The 16,258-nt window shown below is 40.4% G+C and overlaps 1 protein-coding gene across 1 annotated transcript; it reads right to left on the reverse strand.

Annotated features, from left to right (window-relative positions):
* Positions 1–298: 298 nt before the first annotated feature.
* On the reverse strand, positions 299–9,377 carry CD86 (CD86 molecule). The gene is made up of 5 exons (XM_009892622.1): positions 9,332–9,377; positions 7,735–8,076; positions 3,295–3,606; positions 1,127–1,261; positions 299–318 (listed from the first exon to the last, which is right to left on the reverse strand). Exons 1-5 carry the CDS (start codon positions 9,375–9,377, stop codon positions 299–301), a joined length of 855 nt encoding a protein of 284 aa, XP_009890924.1.
* Between the last annotated feature and the right edge of the window lie 6,881 nt (positions 9,378–16,258).

Here is a 16,258-nt window from a genome sequence, read left to right on the forward strand (position 1 = left end):
AGTCTCAGGATTTTACAATGTCACAGTGTGTAATGAAAGATACAGCAAAATGATAGTAATGCAGACAGGCAGAGTATCATATTTACTACCATTCTGGAGCAAAAATCAAAGCAGAGAACACTGGACAGTGGATTTCAGCCATCAGACAAAAATGTCGCATGTTGTTCTGTGGGGTATCTGAGGAGGATACTTGTCTGGCCGAGCATCTAAGAATATGGGACCTCAGGCCTTGCTATGTGCAGAGACGGCTCCCAGTCGGCAGTATGGCTGATGGCCTCAGTTTCAAGCTCCATAGCTTCTAGACTGCTAGACTGACACCTAAAACAGATGAATATGTGATTTACAGAAACGTGAGAAATAAAACCTGGAAAAGAGTTGATAGTAAATGTCCAGTTATCTTGGAGTTTGGAGAAAGAATGAGGTGGGGCTCAGAACCCTTGGTTTAGTGAGGAAAACAGGACTGACTGTGAGGAATGCATTTCCCTCTTGCTACAGGGAAGGATAGACTCTGATGTCAGCATGAGGATCCTTTCAATGCAGAATAAACCCTGGGCTGCTGAGACCTAGTCTTGGAACAAAATAGAGAAATGCAATGCAAAGGTCAAATTCTGTTCCTAGTACAAGATGATTCTTCCAGTTCAGTGTGGGGCAGCCTGTGGTGGAACAATGCCTCGGATCCTTCAGCTCTGTGATGACAGAGATACTTGCACGTGACGGAAGCCTCATCTCATCCCTCCCCCTCCTTTTTTATAAATGGTGATGGACAAGAAAGATTTATACAGTTCAATGGTCTTAGGAGCCAAATCTACCAATAAACCACAAAAAAAACACCCAAAAAACCAAAAAAACCTGCAGGAAGAAGTGGTAAACTGGTGCATAGCAGTCTCACAGAGCACAAAGAAGAGGGAGAGGTGGATCCCAGGAAAAGAGAGGAGAAAGATGTTTTGTCTTACTGCTGGATGAACTAGGTTGTTGCAGGAACTAAATTGTCCAAGGAAGTTTAGTTGAAGTCCAGCATGAAACCTAACTTTCTGTCAGCAGCTTGAACACAGGTAAAGGGATGATTATCAAGTGTGAAGCCTGAGACTTGAGGGACAGTAGAGCTGAATGAGAAGTAATAACTTACTCTGGTTGGTAGATAAGCTATTTCTGTTCTTCTTCAATATCACAAAACCCAGAAGAAGTGTGATCAGTATAATGACAGCTATAAGTGGGCCAAAGAAATTTATCTTCACTTGTTCCATTTCTTCCCCCTGTATCTCTGAATAAGAAAACAGGGGAGATACACACAGCAAAGATTTAATTTGGTGACAATTAACTTAAACAATGTATCCCAACGTTATGTGAATTAAAAGTTTAGGGAAATGCCCCCAGCGTCCGTTGCTTTTACAGTGCTTTAATAGTGTAAATAAATCCCTATTCACATTGCTTTATTTCTATTTCCAACAACTAGCACAACTACCAAGTCTTAACAGCCACTTCAACAACAGTAAGGCGAAGTACTCTTTCTAAAGTTTGGGCAACATGTAAGAGATCAGCAACTTGATTAATCCAAGAGTCTACGAGGCTGCAACTATGCTACTGCTACTCTGTGCTACTGTGCAAGTTTGAAGAACCTGGGATACGTTACCACTTGGTATCTGTTGGAAATGACGGTCAAAGCCTAATGAAAGGCTGTAAGGGATGTGAAAGTAGCAGGGAATGCAAAGGAGTTTCCCTCTATTTCTGGTTATTGTGCTTTTGAGGTTTCAGTTGCTAGGGTTAGCAACTGACAGAGCTTCAGTTATCACCAAACAAAGCTTTTGTTTATGTGGGGTTCCTAGGTTCTTACCCACCATCGCTGCTTATCAGGTTGCTGCTTTCATGAAGCCAGGGAGGAGAGAAGAATTGAATAGGGAAGAGGAGGATGCAGCACTATAGCTAATATAGACAATATAGTCATGCTAACACTCATGAGCAACATGGAGCTGTGCAAGCCTCAGAAGACTTCTGTATTGTATTTTACTACTATTTGAAAATCCTAGAATTTAAGGACATCAGGGGCAGTTTGCCATATCTAGCGTTGAAGACTTAACCCTTTAGCTAAATTTATACGAAGATAACTGCACTGTGGAACATTTTTCAGAATGAGTGGCAAGCTTCTTTTACATCTTGCAGTAGTGAAGTGCATGCCTGTAGTACCCTGGTAGGCTTCTCTGCAATGCTACCATTCCCTCTTGGTTCCCCGTTCCTGTCAGTTGAAGCACAGCTCTCCATCTTCAACATCGTCTAAAGGAGATATGTGCAAGCCATGTCGGAATTGTCTTTATTTTAATTCACTTGTCTCATAGCTTATGAACAAAAATATGTCAAAGGATGTTTTCCTGTCCCAGGAAATAAATAAAATACAGCTTTAGTTTAAAGAAAGGATCAGTCATGTGGAACCCTGAGATAATCCAGCAATAAGGTCTTATTGGAACTTGGGTCCCTAGCTGCTTCTTGCAAGAAGTGTCTGAAAAAAAGACACAATCCCAGAGAAAAAGAATCCCAGAATAATCATTTGGAATGTGCACTTCATTCTGCCAAATCTTATGAAAACTACCAGGAATGCTTCTAAGACTAATCAAAGTTTCATGGCCTTTACGCTTAAACTCAGAACAGTCTATTTGGCAGTTTGTGAGCCGAATCTGCTCCAAGGGATTCTTCTGTTTATCCTGCTGCCTCTCTTCTAGGGAATGATTAAGAATAGCAGCTCAAGCACCTAAACATCAGAAGAAAACTTTTTTACTGTCAGGGTGGTCAAACACTGGTACAGTTTGCTGAGAGAGGCTGGGGAGTCTCCATCCTGGGAGACATTTAAAACTCAACCGGGTAAGGCCCTGCTCTACATGTTGACCCTGTTTTGAGCAGAGTGGTTGAACTAGGTGATCTCCAGATGCCTCTTCCAACCTCAACAGTTCTCTGATTCTGTGAAGCGGCAACCTCTCTTAACAGCTAAATGTCACCTCCTGAGACTGGTTGTCACCTAATCCAGACATCCAGGTTGCTTTGTGGCTACTGCAGCAGCGTCTAGGGAGACGATGAACAGGGCTATGTTCTGGATTGCATAGCAGTAGTCTTGCTTCTCTGTGCCCTCTCCTTGCTGTAATAAGGCTTGCCACATGGAAGGGAGAAGGAATTTGGTGGCCATGCCTGTTGGTGAACAGGATGGAGAACATACACTGCCTTGAGTATGCTGCTATCTGTGATCAGCTCTACTGTAATGTGTCCTGCTCCTACCCTTGCAAAGACCAGAATGGGCAGATGGAAACTCACCTATGCCTAGTGGCACTGAGACAAGGCTCCCCAGCTGCTCTCCAAGATGAAGCAAGCAGCTGATATTAGTGAGGATGTTCCTAGGAACAGTGATATTCAGCTTGCTACTAACATTGTATAGCTTTGTTACAGCATCCTGTGAGACATCCATGTGATGCATAAGCCTGCGTGTTGTGTTTCCATGTGAAATTAGCCAAGTCATCTGCCTGGGCTCTGGATAACCTCCACTGGAAGAACAGGAAAGATTCAAGTATGCATTGGGCTTTAGTTCCTCCATGTGCAGCCATTCTATCTCAGGTTGACTGTAGTTGGCTGAAATAGACCAAAGAGAAAGCATCATGAGTCAGACATACCACATCCCGTGACAGTTCCTGCCAATTATTTGCAATTTTTCAGGCAGAAGCAAGGCTAAACAATTTTCCCAGGAAAACAACGTGAGTCCCAGGAAGGGTTTGTTATCTTTTTGGTGTATATGCAGACGTGCTGCTCCTCATCCTCAGGGTGTTTCAAGGACATGAGTCTGATCAGCCTCACAACGGGCCTCTGCCTCTCCCATCTCCTTTAGATTCATTGACACCTCAGAGTAATCAAACCTGGCCTGCTTGCGGGTCAGTGCTTACACACAAAATGGGAATGGGACACGGTGCTGCCTACTCTTGACCGGAAGGGGAAAACTACACATTTCCACCTGTGAAATGTAGATAAAGAAATCATCTGAGGGACTTCAGATGGGGTAAGTTGGAGGTCTAGTGCTGTCATAGGTAGAAATATCCTTGGTGTCTGTCAGCATTATGAGTAATCATTTTGAAGCATATAAAGCAATTCACTTCTTAACTTGATAGCACACCTCCCTTAGCTTGGCTTTTTGTGTGGAAGTGACTATAGTATAAGTTCTTTTACTTTATGTTTTTGGATACACATCCCATTCAATGAAAAACGTACCGGTTGCTTTAGAGAGTCAGGTTTACCAGGCAAGAAATAGTTAGTGAAACAGGATTGGAAAGAATTCTTTGAACATAAAATATGAATGATAAATGGAAGCTTTTAACCAATGCTCTCTATTAAATTATATTCTGAACCTGGATTTGTTTGGTTAAAAGGTCATAATAGAAATAGTAGACTATAATGGAAAAGGAGAAGGAGAGAATGTAGACATAATACTAACTGCACACACATACTAACTGCACTGCATACAGCACATACAGCAATGTGCTGTATGCACATTGGCATACAGCAATTAAAAAAAACCCAAAACAAAACAGCGACAAAACCCAAGAAACAAACTCAAGACTTCATTGAAAATACTTAATTATTTCAGTGCCAATAGGACTAAAGACAATATGGAGAAATATTGGAGAAGGGGAAAAGGATTGTTAGAAAAAGTTGAGTCTAAGAGTGTCTGACTTCTACACACACACTCAATGTGTTGGATCCAGGCTCTAATCCTTGCCCCAGAGAATTCTTAATATGGATGGATGAAGAAATATGATGTTGCTTTTATTTGCTGTATGCCAACACGCAGAGAGAAGGCTGCCCAGGGAGGTTGTGGAGTCCCCTTCTCTGGAGATTTTCAAAACCCGCCTGGATGCAGTCCTGAGTAATGTGCTCTAGGCAATCCTGCTTTAGCAGGGGAGTTGGACTAGATGATCTCTAGAGGTCCCTTCCAGCTCTGAAAATTCTGTGATTCTGTGATTTTGCTTAGTCACTTAAATACCCAAGAGAGTCCATGACTGTGAATTCAAAATGGGAAAAACCCCACCTTTTTTACATCCCAAAATTTAGTTAAGTTTTCCGTCAGGAAATCTTAAGCTTCCTCTTTCTCCTCAAGGTCTGACTCACTTAGCTGACTGCTCACACCAGCTTCTGGTCTGGAGTATTTATTCTCTCCTTGGCATTTTATAGGGAGGGCAGGAATGTAATCTATGGCTGTGAAACTTGCCAAATCATCAAGTGATTTAAGAGTTTCAATCTTATTGACAGTAAACAACTGGAAATAGTGGACTATACCCTGATCGAAGCACTTCTGTTTTTATAGCTTCTGGAACCTCAGTTTACTGAAAAGTAATGGATGCGTGCAGGGTGTGGGCTACGTATATGTGAGCTTTGTATTGTTAACAGAAAAGCATGTTTCAAGAAGTCTTTTGTATTTAAAGATAACATGTCTTCCAAAAAGGCTATGGGCTTAGATTTAAATACCTCAAGAGACAGCAGATCTATCAAGCCCTTGATATTTTTCTCAATGGCTTAATCACCTTACCTGGTTTTGTTCTGTTTTCTAAACTGACAATGTGCCTTGCTTCTCACTTGCTTCCAGCCACTGACTGTTTTTATATCTTCACTAAATTAATTAGCCTTTTTTTTTTAATATCCAGTATTTTATGTGTATTTCAGGTTCCCTCACTCTGAAAACAAGACTCTTCTGTCTTCTGCATTATGAGGTAATCAGATTGATCTTTTAATGTCTCCAGTCGGACTGTATTTTTTCCAGCCTTCAGATAACTCTAGTAGAGCTTTTCTTCAAGCTTTAAAATTTTTCAACATCCCATTTAAAATGAGGATACAAACATTTAAGTCTCTATTCTGATACCAGTTTCACCCCCAACTCTTCGAATAGCTCATATTTTGAAGTAGCTTCCCTAGTCTCACCTCCTTCCCTTATTGATCCATCCAAAGGAAGGACTAGAGCCATGCTATGGCAGCAGAATTTCCAGTTAAGCTGCTTGTCACTGTGGTCCCTACCTTGCCTGTTTTAAGAGCCAAAGCTTTCCATTGTGAAACCCTCTCTTCCTTCTGGAGAATGATCTGTTTTCATTGTTCTTAGATAAATCATCCTGGCTGTCCATAATACGTATAATATCCATATATCTATGTATATATTTTCCTAATGTAATACGTATAAATAACACCTGTAAACTGTATTAGAAGGTACTTCAGTATTTCTGAATGGGCTTGGTCAGCAAGTGATCTAGATAGCTTTGTATGACTGCCCTGTCATTCTTGTACAGCAGTCAATCTTTCTTATGTCCATTTTAAGTGTCACACACCATACTACAAAAAACCCTCCACGTATCATATGAGATTCTAATTAAGAAACAGTAGGTAAGCATAAGTACTTTTCAACATTTGTATTTTTCTTCTAATTATTTTTAAGGTTTTTTTTTTTTTAAATATGATTTTATACTGCTCCTTCCTTTGGGAGCTTATTGAACAAAGAGTCATTTGGAAGGAATACAGCAGCAAATAGTTTAAAACAGTCTTCCTAAGTTAAACCTTAGAAGGTCTGGGAGAGTTTTAGTGCCTAAGTATGAGCCTTCTACGTGTTGCTCAGATGTTGGCTAGGCTGATAACTGATTTAACTGCTTGAATTAACGGAAAAGGTGAAGCTAAGCATCTCTTAAATTGGAGGCCTTGATACTGAGTGCACATTATGAGTTTCTGAGTTCTAAAGCTTTGCTGAAAGTACTTGTCAAGTAGATTCTGGGAGAATCAAAATTAACAATCTAGGTTTTCTGTCTGTGGATCAAGGGAACACTTGCTGGTAGCACAAAGCTAAATAGGCTCAGATGTCCTGGTACTCTGTTTTTGACTCTTTTACACATGGCTTGTTCTCTTTTGAAGCAGTGTGCTGAAGCCAGAAAACAGCAGTAGAAGTTAGAAGCTGTTATTGTTAATGACTAGCACTATCATAGTGGAAGAGAGAACACAGGCATACAGACAAAGGTTACTAACAGAACAGTATAAAATAAAATAAAATTAGGAAAATATATTAGGAATTATGAAAAATATTAGAAAATAATAGGAAAAGATTACTTCCTCTCTTCCATTCCCATGCAAGAAATCAGGTTGAATCTCATCAAAGCATGCATTTTTTTCTTCAGAGATATTTTCAGTCTTCCTTTAACTGAACATATGAATTTCTACTCCTCCACATATGAGCTGCTCTTTTCTTTATTTTCCCTGTGATTTATATGATCATAAAATAGCTGGGTGTTTGCAGAAATCTTGTTATGTTTCAATTGTAATTTACCACCAACAATGATAACTACTGCTACTTTTAATAGAAGGTAGGGCATCAGATGCAAATAAAGAAGTGTATTTTCCAGAGTCCTAAAAGCCATAAAACTTGCAGGAGGCAAGGAGAAAAAGACAGAATGGTTTTTACTACAAAGTATGACAAGGTAGGAATCAGGAATGATGCAATATTGAGCAAATTATTGCCTCATTTTCTGCTACTTCTGATTGCTTCCACCTGAGTACTTTTCATTCAGAGCTGAGGATTTTCTATTGAGAATGCTTTTATCCATCTTTAGAAATTCTGCTCCAGTGCAGGTACATTTTCAGTGGTTAGGGGACAGTACCGCACATTTCTGGACTGAAGAAAGGGACAGAGAATTCCCCAAAAAACCCCAGGGCAGATGACAATTAGAAGAGATTACTTACCAATAATGTGCAGTAAGCACTCAGATGTGTGTATGACCTTTGGCGATCCTTTATCTCTGTGCTGTATAATACATGTATACTGTCCCTCGTCCACAATTCCTGCATTTAACAATTGCAAGGTCCATTTGTCCATGTCCATCTTGGTGCGATTTATATATTTAGGACTAAGGTTATCAAGTTTTTCTTGGCCATAGTATACTTCGTGCACCACTTCATCAGTGCCTTTTTGCCAAAAAACTCTTAAATCCTTTATGTCAGTTTTCTGAGAGTTTGGGAAATAGCAGGATAGGTATGCAGTGTGATTGAGAAATGACTTCACCTGATGCACACTGACAGCAATACCTTAGACAAAGAGAGAGAAGAAATTAAGATTTCTATCAACTACAAAAGAACACCAACTATTTGCACTCACAGAGGCAACACTTAACAACAGTAGCAATAAAACCGCCAGCATTTAGACACAAATTCTCCCACTAGATATGACAGGACACATAGTTCTTCAAACTGACTCACTCAGTCTTGTGGAGTTCAGGTCATAAAACTACTTCTTATTTTTCTTCCTATATTTTACTTTCCAAGGGAGGCCTAGCATGCAGACGTGAGCGCCTATATTTTAGAAAACCTATATGCGGGCATCCTGAGTGTAATGAGAGTCTACCACAGATGAGATAGTTGCACAATTTCTTTTTAAAAATTTGAGTTCATTCTCCTAATAAAATAAAGCAGCATTGCAGTTCTGAAGAAAATGTAAAGTGCACACTGTGTGGTAAATGTTGGTGCCTAGGGAATGTATGACCAGAAGGTCAGAAACAGGTGAACACTTTCAGTCTCACTGAAGAATTAATCTAAAGTTTAATGACATATTAAATGTCAGATTTAACTGTTCTGTAATTAATCTAGAGTTTAATGACAGATTAAATGTCAGATTTAACTGTTCTGTTGCTGATCTTGTTAACAGAAATAGTCAATAAACACAATTATGCTTTCATGCAAAGAAAGCATGAACTGTATTACACAAGGGATGATTTTTCATGAGTGTATGTATGCATTATTATGGGTGGCGATGGGCTGGGAGGACAGGTTTTTCTTGGAATGAGAAATGCAGTCCTCTGTCCCAGAAGATACAAACACCTCTGCTGTGTTCAAAAGGAGGAGAAGATTTACAGTCTCTCTCCTGGTGCAAAGTTTTGACTGCTTCTCCAGAGCACCAGACTGCAAAATGATCTCCGTGGCTGCCTAAAACTCCAGTTGTCCCATATGAAACCGTCAGTCTTCAGTTTAATACTGCTCTCCTCTATGATATACAGAGGTGATATACACACATTTTAAAGATAGATTTAAATTGAAAATTTAAGCGCAGCATAAAATAAGTGTAATGTAAAGATATAAAGTTGAAGAGAGAAAGTACTTACTATATATTTTATGGAGTCCCTGCACACAATTTAAATACATGTCAGATAGGCTATATGACCTTGATTGAGCAACAGAAATGATTAATTACTACTAAGGAATAAGCTTCTTAGTGGATGAGAAAGTATCACATAGCAGGACACATAATAATCAAAACCATTTTTACAATTAAAAATGTGCCTTTTACCTGGGAGAAGTATCATAGAGTAAAGGGAGAATATGCAGACCTCCATGATGCTGTAAGAAGGAAGAATGTAAGAAATATGTTAGAGGTTGAAAACATTCCAGTACCTTCTCCAGTACTCACAAAGAAGGGGTGAAACAAGAATTAGCAAGAGAGAGACTATTGAGAAAGTTAATCTCACCTTTTCCCATGGACTGGTGCAAGGACTTCTGTGTGCTTCACAGCCTTTAGCAACAAGAACCGTGCCGTAACAGATCTCTGGTTTACAGAGCAGGTGATGTGGCAGAAGATTACTGCAGACAGGGTATGCCATAGGAGGAACACAGAGCCCCCGGGGTGCAAAGGACAGCATGAGTACCCGAGACGCCTGGTGCGGAGGAATGAGGAATGGGGAGCATGCTTGGCCTGGCAGTGTGGGGAAGAAGATGGGGGAATTGAAAGTAGAAGGGGAGGAAAGGGTGACACAGAAGGAGGAGGTGGGGGAGACAGAGCGATGATGTCAGCTACCAGAAGTGATGAAGTGTGTGACCTTCAGTTTTGTAACTGGAACCTTTCCCTCACAACAGTACAAGATAACTGAGAGAAATCCTATATGGTTTAAAGAGCTGAGGCTAAATAGCACATAATTTGTGGTCAAGAAAAACTGGTATCTGTTTAGAAAAAAAAAGAAAAAACCCTATGACTCATCTCATAAGCAAAACACTTCTATGGCTGCTTGGGTTCGTGTGGAACAAGGGCTTACAATCCTGGTGAATAGCCAAATGTCATTCCCATGCACCAGTGAGAGAACAGCACCTGCATTTGACTGGCCTGTGGTTGCTGGTTTCCATTTTAGCAGTGCCTTTGTGTTTTGCCTGTGCCTTTTCCATGTATCTGGGAGAAGTCTTCACACCACCCCTGCCAAGGTCCTTTACTCTCCTCTAAACAGCTCCAAAGAATCCTCTTGCTGGAACAGATGTAAAAACTCCTCAGCTCTCATACTACTTAAAAACAGTGAGATTGCTGTATGCTGTCCTGACTGGCAGTACAGCTTCCTGATAGTTTCCCATTTTTTATCATGTTTTATTTTAAGCTGGTTTTAGGCTTTACCTTTACCCCAGGTCTCTGGGAGCGAGAGTCTCTTCTTCTGTTTAATATAGAATTCCCCTCGGTCTGCTGACATATTATTTTATGTATTTATTGTAATGAACAGAACTGTGAATGATATTTTTTCCAGACCAGATTCATCCTGCTTTTTCTTAGGAAAGGGGAGAAAGAAGCCCAAATGTCTCAGAGGATATAGATAATTTTCTTTGTGATCCACCTGTCATAGCAGAAGAGAAGGGAGTGCTTGTGCAGAATCCATTGTTGTAGACAGAGGTCATTCTCTTTCTGCTCCAGCCACCCTACTACATGGTGAACTTTTATCAAATGGTTTTCCTCCTAGGCGGAGCCCCACTGAATTAAATCACACGACTGGTTGCCTAAATATAATTGCCTGTGCCAAGCCACTGAAAATGACAGAAACTCCTTCTCAGCAGTCTTATTTCCCTCCCGTGAATAAGAATTTTTGCTCCAAGTAAAGAAAAAATGATAGCCCTATTTTTTGGATCCAGTGCAAGTGTGTAAGAGTGGAAATTAAAACAATTTAGCAACTAGAAACATAAGTGAAGTAGAGAGAGTGTACTGCTATAGCTAGGGATGTTTTGCATTGACTGTCTCACAGCAGCAAAGACCAAAACCGGAACTGAAAATTAGAGTGTGAGAGAAAAATAAAACCCAGGCAAAAATACCAGGTAACATTGCTTGCCTTTCTTTATGGGTTGTGTTTGAAGCTGTGAGGACAGAAGTCTCAAAGATCCTACATGGTTTCCTGGCTGCTGTCTTCCAGGAGAAGGCATGTTGCTGGGGATGGCTGCGTGAAGAAGGATCCTGTGAGGCTGCAGAAGGGTGTACACCCACATTTCCTGCAGTGGTCACTGAGTGTGACAAGTTGCTTCTCTTACGTGAGCTGCTTTATAGAGAATTGCTGAATCATGAATTGGGCCACTAAAACTTCAGTGCTGCAAACAGCTTCTCTTCCCCTTTTTTACAAGATGCCTTTAACCAGCAAATGCACATCCATGGAGCCAGTGTCCAGAAGACTGAGGGGAGGAAGGAGAGTGACAGTCTCTGTGTTGGCTACTTACACCATTTCTTTTGCATATTCAGTACAAATTCTGTGTTCAATTCTCCTTTATCACTGCAGGCCGTTGAAAGTCTGGTTACGTCCCGGAATTGTTCAGCAGTCCAAGGGGACTAGGTAAGAGGGGCAAGATAGACTTTGCTTCAGGGTATGGCCCGCTTCTGGTAAATGGTGCAGACCAAACTCCTGTCTTCACAGCCATGGCCCAGTGCATGAGCACTCTGCTCCACTTCAGAGCATTCTGGGCCTGTGTATGGATATACATTTTTGTCTGTTCACATGCTTGCTGCATCCCACTGTGGAAGTGGCACTTTTTTGTGATGCCAATGATAACTGATCAGATGGGAGTGGTTTGAAGACCCAGGGCTTAAAAATTATCTCTGACATCCAGAATTATGTAAGGTCAGTCCATGGGGAGGTAACCATTTTCCCTTGTTAAATAAGGCTAGCACTATGTGTCTGTCTTGCCTTTTGAGGCTTTGTCAGCCATTCCTGGAGATGTCCCCATGACTCACAATTACAAATTGTGTGGATGTCAGAGATGAAAAATGGAGAAGTATGTTAATTGAAATTATGTCAGTATGCAGTCAGTAGTCACACTCAGCCCTTTATTTACTATCTCTGTAGTCCAATCACTAAAAGGAGAAGAAACCATATGAGTACATGCACTTTACTGGCCCTATTCATGACTGCTTTGGTTTGGCACAAACCAGTCTGAGAAAGGTCATGAGGCAGTTCCCACTTGGCTGATTACAGGCAGATTCCTTTCCTGAAGAACTCTAAGATCGATGTTCAGGGAAATAAGGCAACTTCCCAACTGCCAGAAAGCCCTGTGTGACTTGTTTTGATATTGGCTTGTGCTTTCTCTCTCGTTCCTCCCAATCCAGCATGTGAATCCAGCGCGTGAAAACCCAAGATGCACAGTGAAGAGTGAAGGTCTTGGAGTAAACAAGAGCTTTGTATCTGGTATGCTTGCCTGGGTTTTCATTTGCTCCCTTTTTTCCTGTTTTCATTTTTGGATGTAGTCATTATCTTTTGAAAGACATTGTCGAATCTGTGCTCTTTGACTCCTAATTTCCTTCACTGCCCATCAGTTCCTTTCAAAATGTTACTTTCTTACATGTTCTTACATGTAGTTAGTTTATTTTCTTACATCAGGTACATATCTTCTATGGGAAGACTCTCCTCCCCCATGTTTCACGATGAATTCAAAACAAAACTGGCCACTGAACTAGTAACCTACTCTTTTGACTTTTCTAGTGTAGGGAATTTTTCTAAAATTTCCCCCTGGTGTAACACTGAGTAGCTCCATGAGCCTCCTGGAGACAGGAGATCTGTGACTAAGACTTTTCACCGCTGACCTGAAAGCTATCCTAAAGACTTCTAAATGAAATTGTGCTAAAATACATTTACCAGCCTTCTCCCATGTTGTAAACACAGGTTGATTGGAACAAGTGGTATCAAAGGAAATCACAACTTAAGAAAATTCCCTTAGTGTGGCAAGGTCAGAGAATTCTAGGATGCCCCCAACCCAAATACTAAGCCATACAACCACATAAATATCCAACAAGGGACATATTTTAAAAACATAGCATTACCCAGGCAACTTGTGTTTCCTATCTGTTTCTCCAGTTAGAAAGTGGCACTATTTTATTCAATTGCTAAACTTTTTCTATTGCTCATTCTTTTAGAACAATCTTTTACTCCAAGTTACATTTAAAAATTCTGGGCTTGCTGTTTAATTATGTTGTTGTTACATTAGAAAAAAACAAACTCTGTCTCCCTAATTTTTGATTTCTGAATGCATTTTTTATTCCTTCCCACTATCCCCTCTTTCAGTAACATCCTTTTATTATATCTAAGATATTCAGGAGAACTAAGACTTTCTGTATGATTCTGGGATCACTTTGCTCTAACATCCAGAAACTGCTCTTTTAATAACAATTAAACGACACCAATAATTTAAATAATACCTTTAGTCCAAAGATCATGGAGCATTCCACTGCCTTTGCAAGCAGAATTCTTCATCCACAATTAAAGGGTGAGTATCTCTGAAAGAGAGCACAGCAACTGCCTAACGACGCACAGTCCCACAGCACAAATTGTAGGACATGAACACGTACTCCACGCAAGTGAAACTGCGGGGGAAATTCAGAGGGGAAGAACGTCATCAACCAGAATGAAACATTTGTTGGGATTAGCTGTGCTGTTTACTCTGAATTCCACCTAAAGGACAGGTTGGGTTGACATATTTTTCCACACTCTAAGATACACCTGGCCACAGAACTGGCAAGTTGGTTGAACCACTTCTGCATCACAAGTACCACATCAGGTGATGTCTACCCTGCTTTCCCAGCCCTCACTCTTGCCTCAAGTTTGGTCAAGCAAACTTGTCAGCTGGGAAGTAGCAATTGCCAGATTTACTTCTCACCAGACCACACTTTGACTTTGCAATGAAGCAGAGAAAGAGCACAGCGTCTTCCCACACAGGTGACAATTTAGAGATGCCAGCTGATTAACAGACCAGTCAGTTGCTGCAGTTTCCTCAAGAGTCATTGCATAGAAGAGGGAATTCAAATGCCCACTGCCAGGTTGTCCCTCTTCTGAGCCTCCTGCTTCTGCACAGGACACTTTGCCTGGAAATGACAGCGTGGCTACACAACGCAGTACAGGCCTAACCACAAACAGCAGTTTGCAGGGCACCTCTGATGGCAAGGTATGTACCTTACACAAAAGGATAAATCTGTAGTTGATTCTTAACCTATACCCAAACACACCTAACAAGGATTAGCAGCTCTACAATACATTGTATGTTCAGCCCTCGGGTATTACATTCTTTATTTTCATTAAGTCTCTTTTCAATAAGTCTCTTAACCAGCTGGGCATGTGACACAAACCTCATATTGTTTCTTAAACAGCAGGATCACTATCAGGGGCTACTTTTTCTTGCAATAAATTAATTCCAATTATTAAATGAAGATGTGATATTCAGAAGTACAGTTAAGTGAGCCAAGCGCTCCTGCTCTCAGTTCTAGTGCAGAAATCACTCTAGGGACACATACTGATTTCCTCACAGTGCTTCTCACGGCACATTAACTGATTTACAAAGCTAAAGAAAGAGGTTTTGCCTTTTGGTTTTGGATGCCTCCCTTCAACCACCAGTTTTACAGTAGTTGGGAAGAAAGGACCTGATTCCCCTATCTACTGGTGTAAATTACAACTGCCACGCTTATAACATGCATAATCAGAAAATGCCCTGCAGATCCACTTTGGTCCTTTTGCCCAGTTTCTGATTATAAATGTTCTGCTCCACGAATTCAGGAAATAATTGTGCTGGTGCCACTATAGAATGGGCTCTGGCTCATTCTGCTATAGATTGGTCAGCTTGCTCCGGGGAATAAGGGATATGTGTGAAGCTGCTACGATTAGCAGCTGTGACTCAAATGAAATAGAGAGCAGCTGTGGAGTCACTTTACTAATAGCAATTACATTTTTACAAATGTATGCTCCTACTTGTTTATAGGAGCGTTACAAAGGCTTGCCTCAGTAACTGCTCAAATCATTATCAGATAAATAAAAAAGCAAAACCAATTGAAAGCATTATTACAATACTAGGAAGTACCTTATTTCTTTCTCCGGGCTTCCTGTCTCAAAGGCAGCAAAATACTCCAGTATGGATCTTGACAACAGAAACGTTCGTTCTTTCCTCTGTTCTCAGTGCCTGTCTTCCACCATATGCAGAAAGCCGAGATCACAGAAAATCAACCCTTTCCTATCACAAATATGTATGTGCTTCTTACAGCAAGCGCCCTCTGTCCAAAAGAAGCTTCCTCTTTTTAGGTTCAAATCCCCCTTCTTTCAAAAGCACATTTAATTCTCTCACAAGCGTCAGTGTCCTGTGTCCCTGAGCTGCCATGTACCCTGGTCTTCAAGAAAACCTTTGCTTGGATTTTGCCTGAAGGAAATAACTCTTTTTGAATAAGGCTGGCAAATTCCATTCATTTTCATTTGCTTAAATAGGTCTTATATTAATAGAATGGGAAATAGATTCGTTGGCAAGGACTGAAGTTTCTCCAGTGAGACTAGACAAAACTGTCTGTCCTTCCCCAATACTCTGCTGCTGAAAGTCACCAGGCTAATTTAAGATCTGATGACATAATAAAAATACAGCTGAATTGATTGTTATATAAGAACAGTGATATTAGGACTGATTTCATAACATTTATGGGAAATGACACAAATTTAAGATCATACCTTTACCACAGCTGCCATGCTTGCCATGTTCTAATTGATTTTTCTATATGACTGAGTAAAGTAGTTGTGCTTGTGTGTTTGACTATTTGTATGTATAATTCTTTGATAAATGGATAACTTCATTTTCCTGTACTGCAAATTTATTTACATGGAATTTGATTTCTCTTGCAACCTCATTTTGATTCTGCCAGCTTAGTAAAACTTGCAACTTTATCATCCATTAAGATTTGTTTTAAGTTGGCTTATGAGTATGCAGTGAGCCGCATAAAAGCCCAGCTTAATGACTGCAGTTGTGCTTGCCAGCCATAGATCAAACATTATTCACACCTGAGTCTTTTTTGTCTGAATCACAGTTTATACCTGGCATTCAAAAAGGAGCTGTCTGGTGAGAAAAATCCATCCTGTATCTATTGCCTATTAAACATTATTAGAACTGAATCCCAAATCAGTTTCTCTACACGCGTCTTTCTTTGCCCAGGACAAACTACTCAACAGCTCTGATTAAAAATAGA

The sequence above is a fragment of the Charadrius vociferus genome, unplaced genomic scaffold (assembly GCF_000708025.1).
Source record: "Charadrius vociferus isolate BGI_N301 unplaced genomic scaffold, ASM70802v2 scaffold301, whole genome shotgun sequence".
Taxonomy (NCBI): Eukaryota; Metazoa; Chordata; class Aves; order Charadriiformes; family Charadriidae; genus Charadrius; species Charadrius vociferus.

Excerpts from the sequence above, each read along its gene's own strand:
- CD86 (XM_009892622.1), bottom strand. The coding sequence starts at position 9,377 with ATGGAGGTCTGCATATTCTCCCTTTACTCTATGATACTTCTCCCAG. Across the intron at positions 8,077-9,331 it reads CTCTATGATACTTCTCCCAG|GTATTGCTGTCAGTGTGCAT; the intron begins GTAAAAGGCACA and ends TCTTTGTCTAAG. Across the intron at positions 3,607-7,734 it reads GTGCTTACTGCACATTATTG|CCAACTACAGTCAACCTGAG; the intron begins GTAAGTAATCTC and ends GGTCTATTTCAG.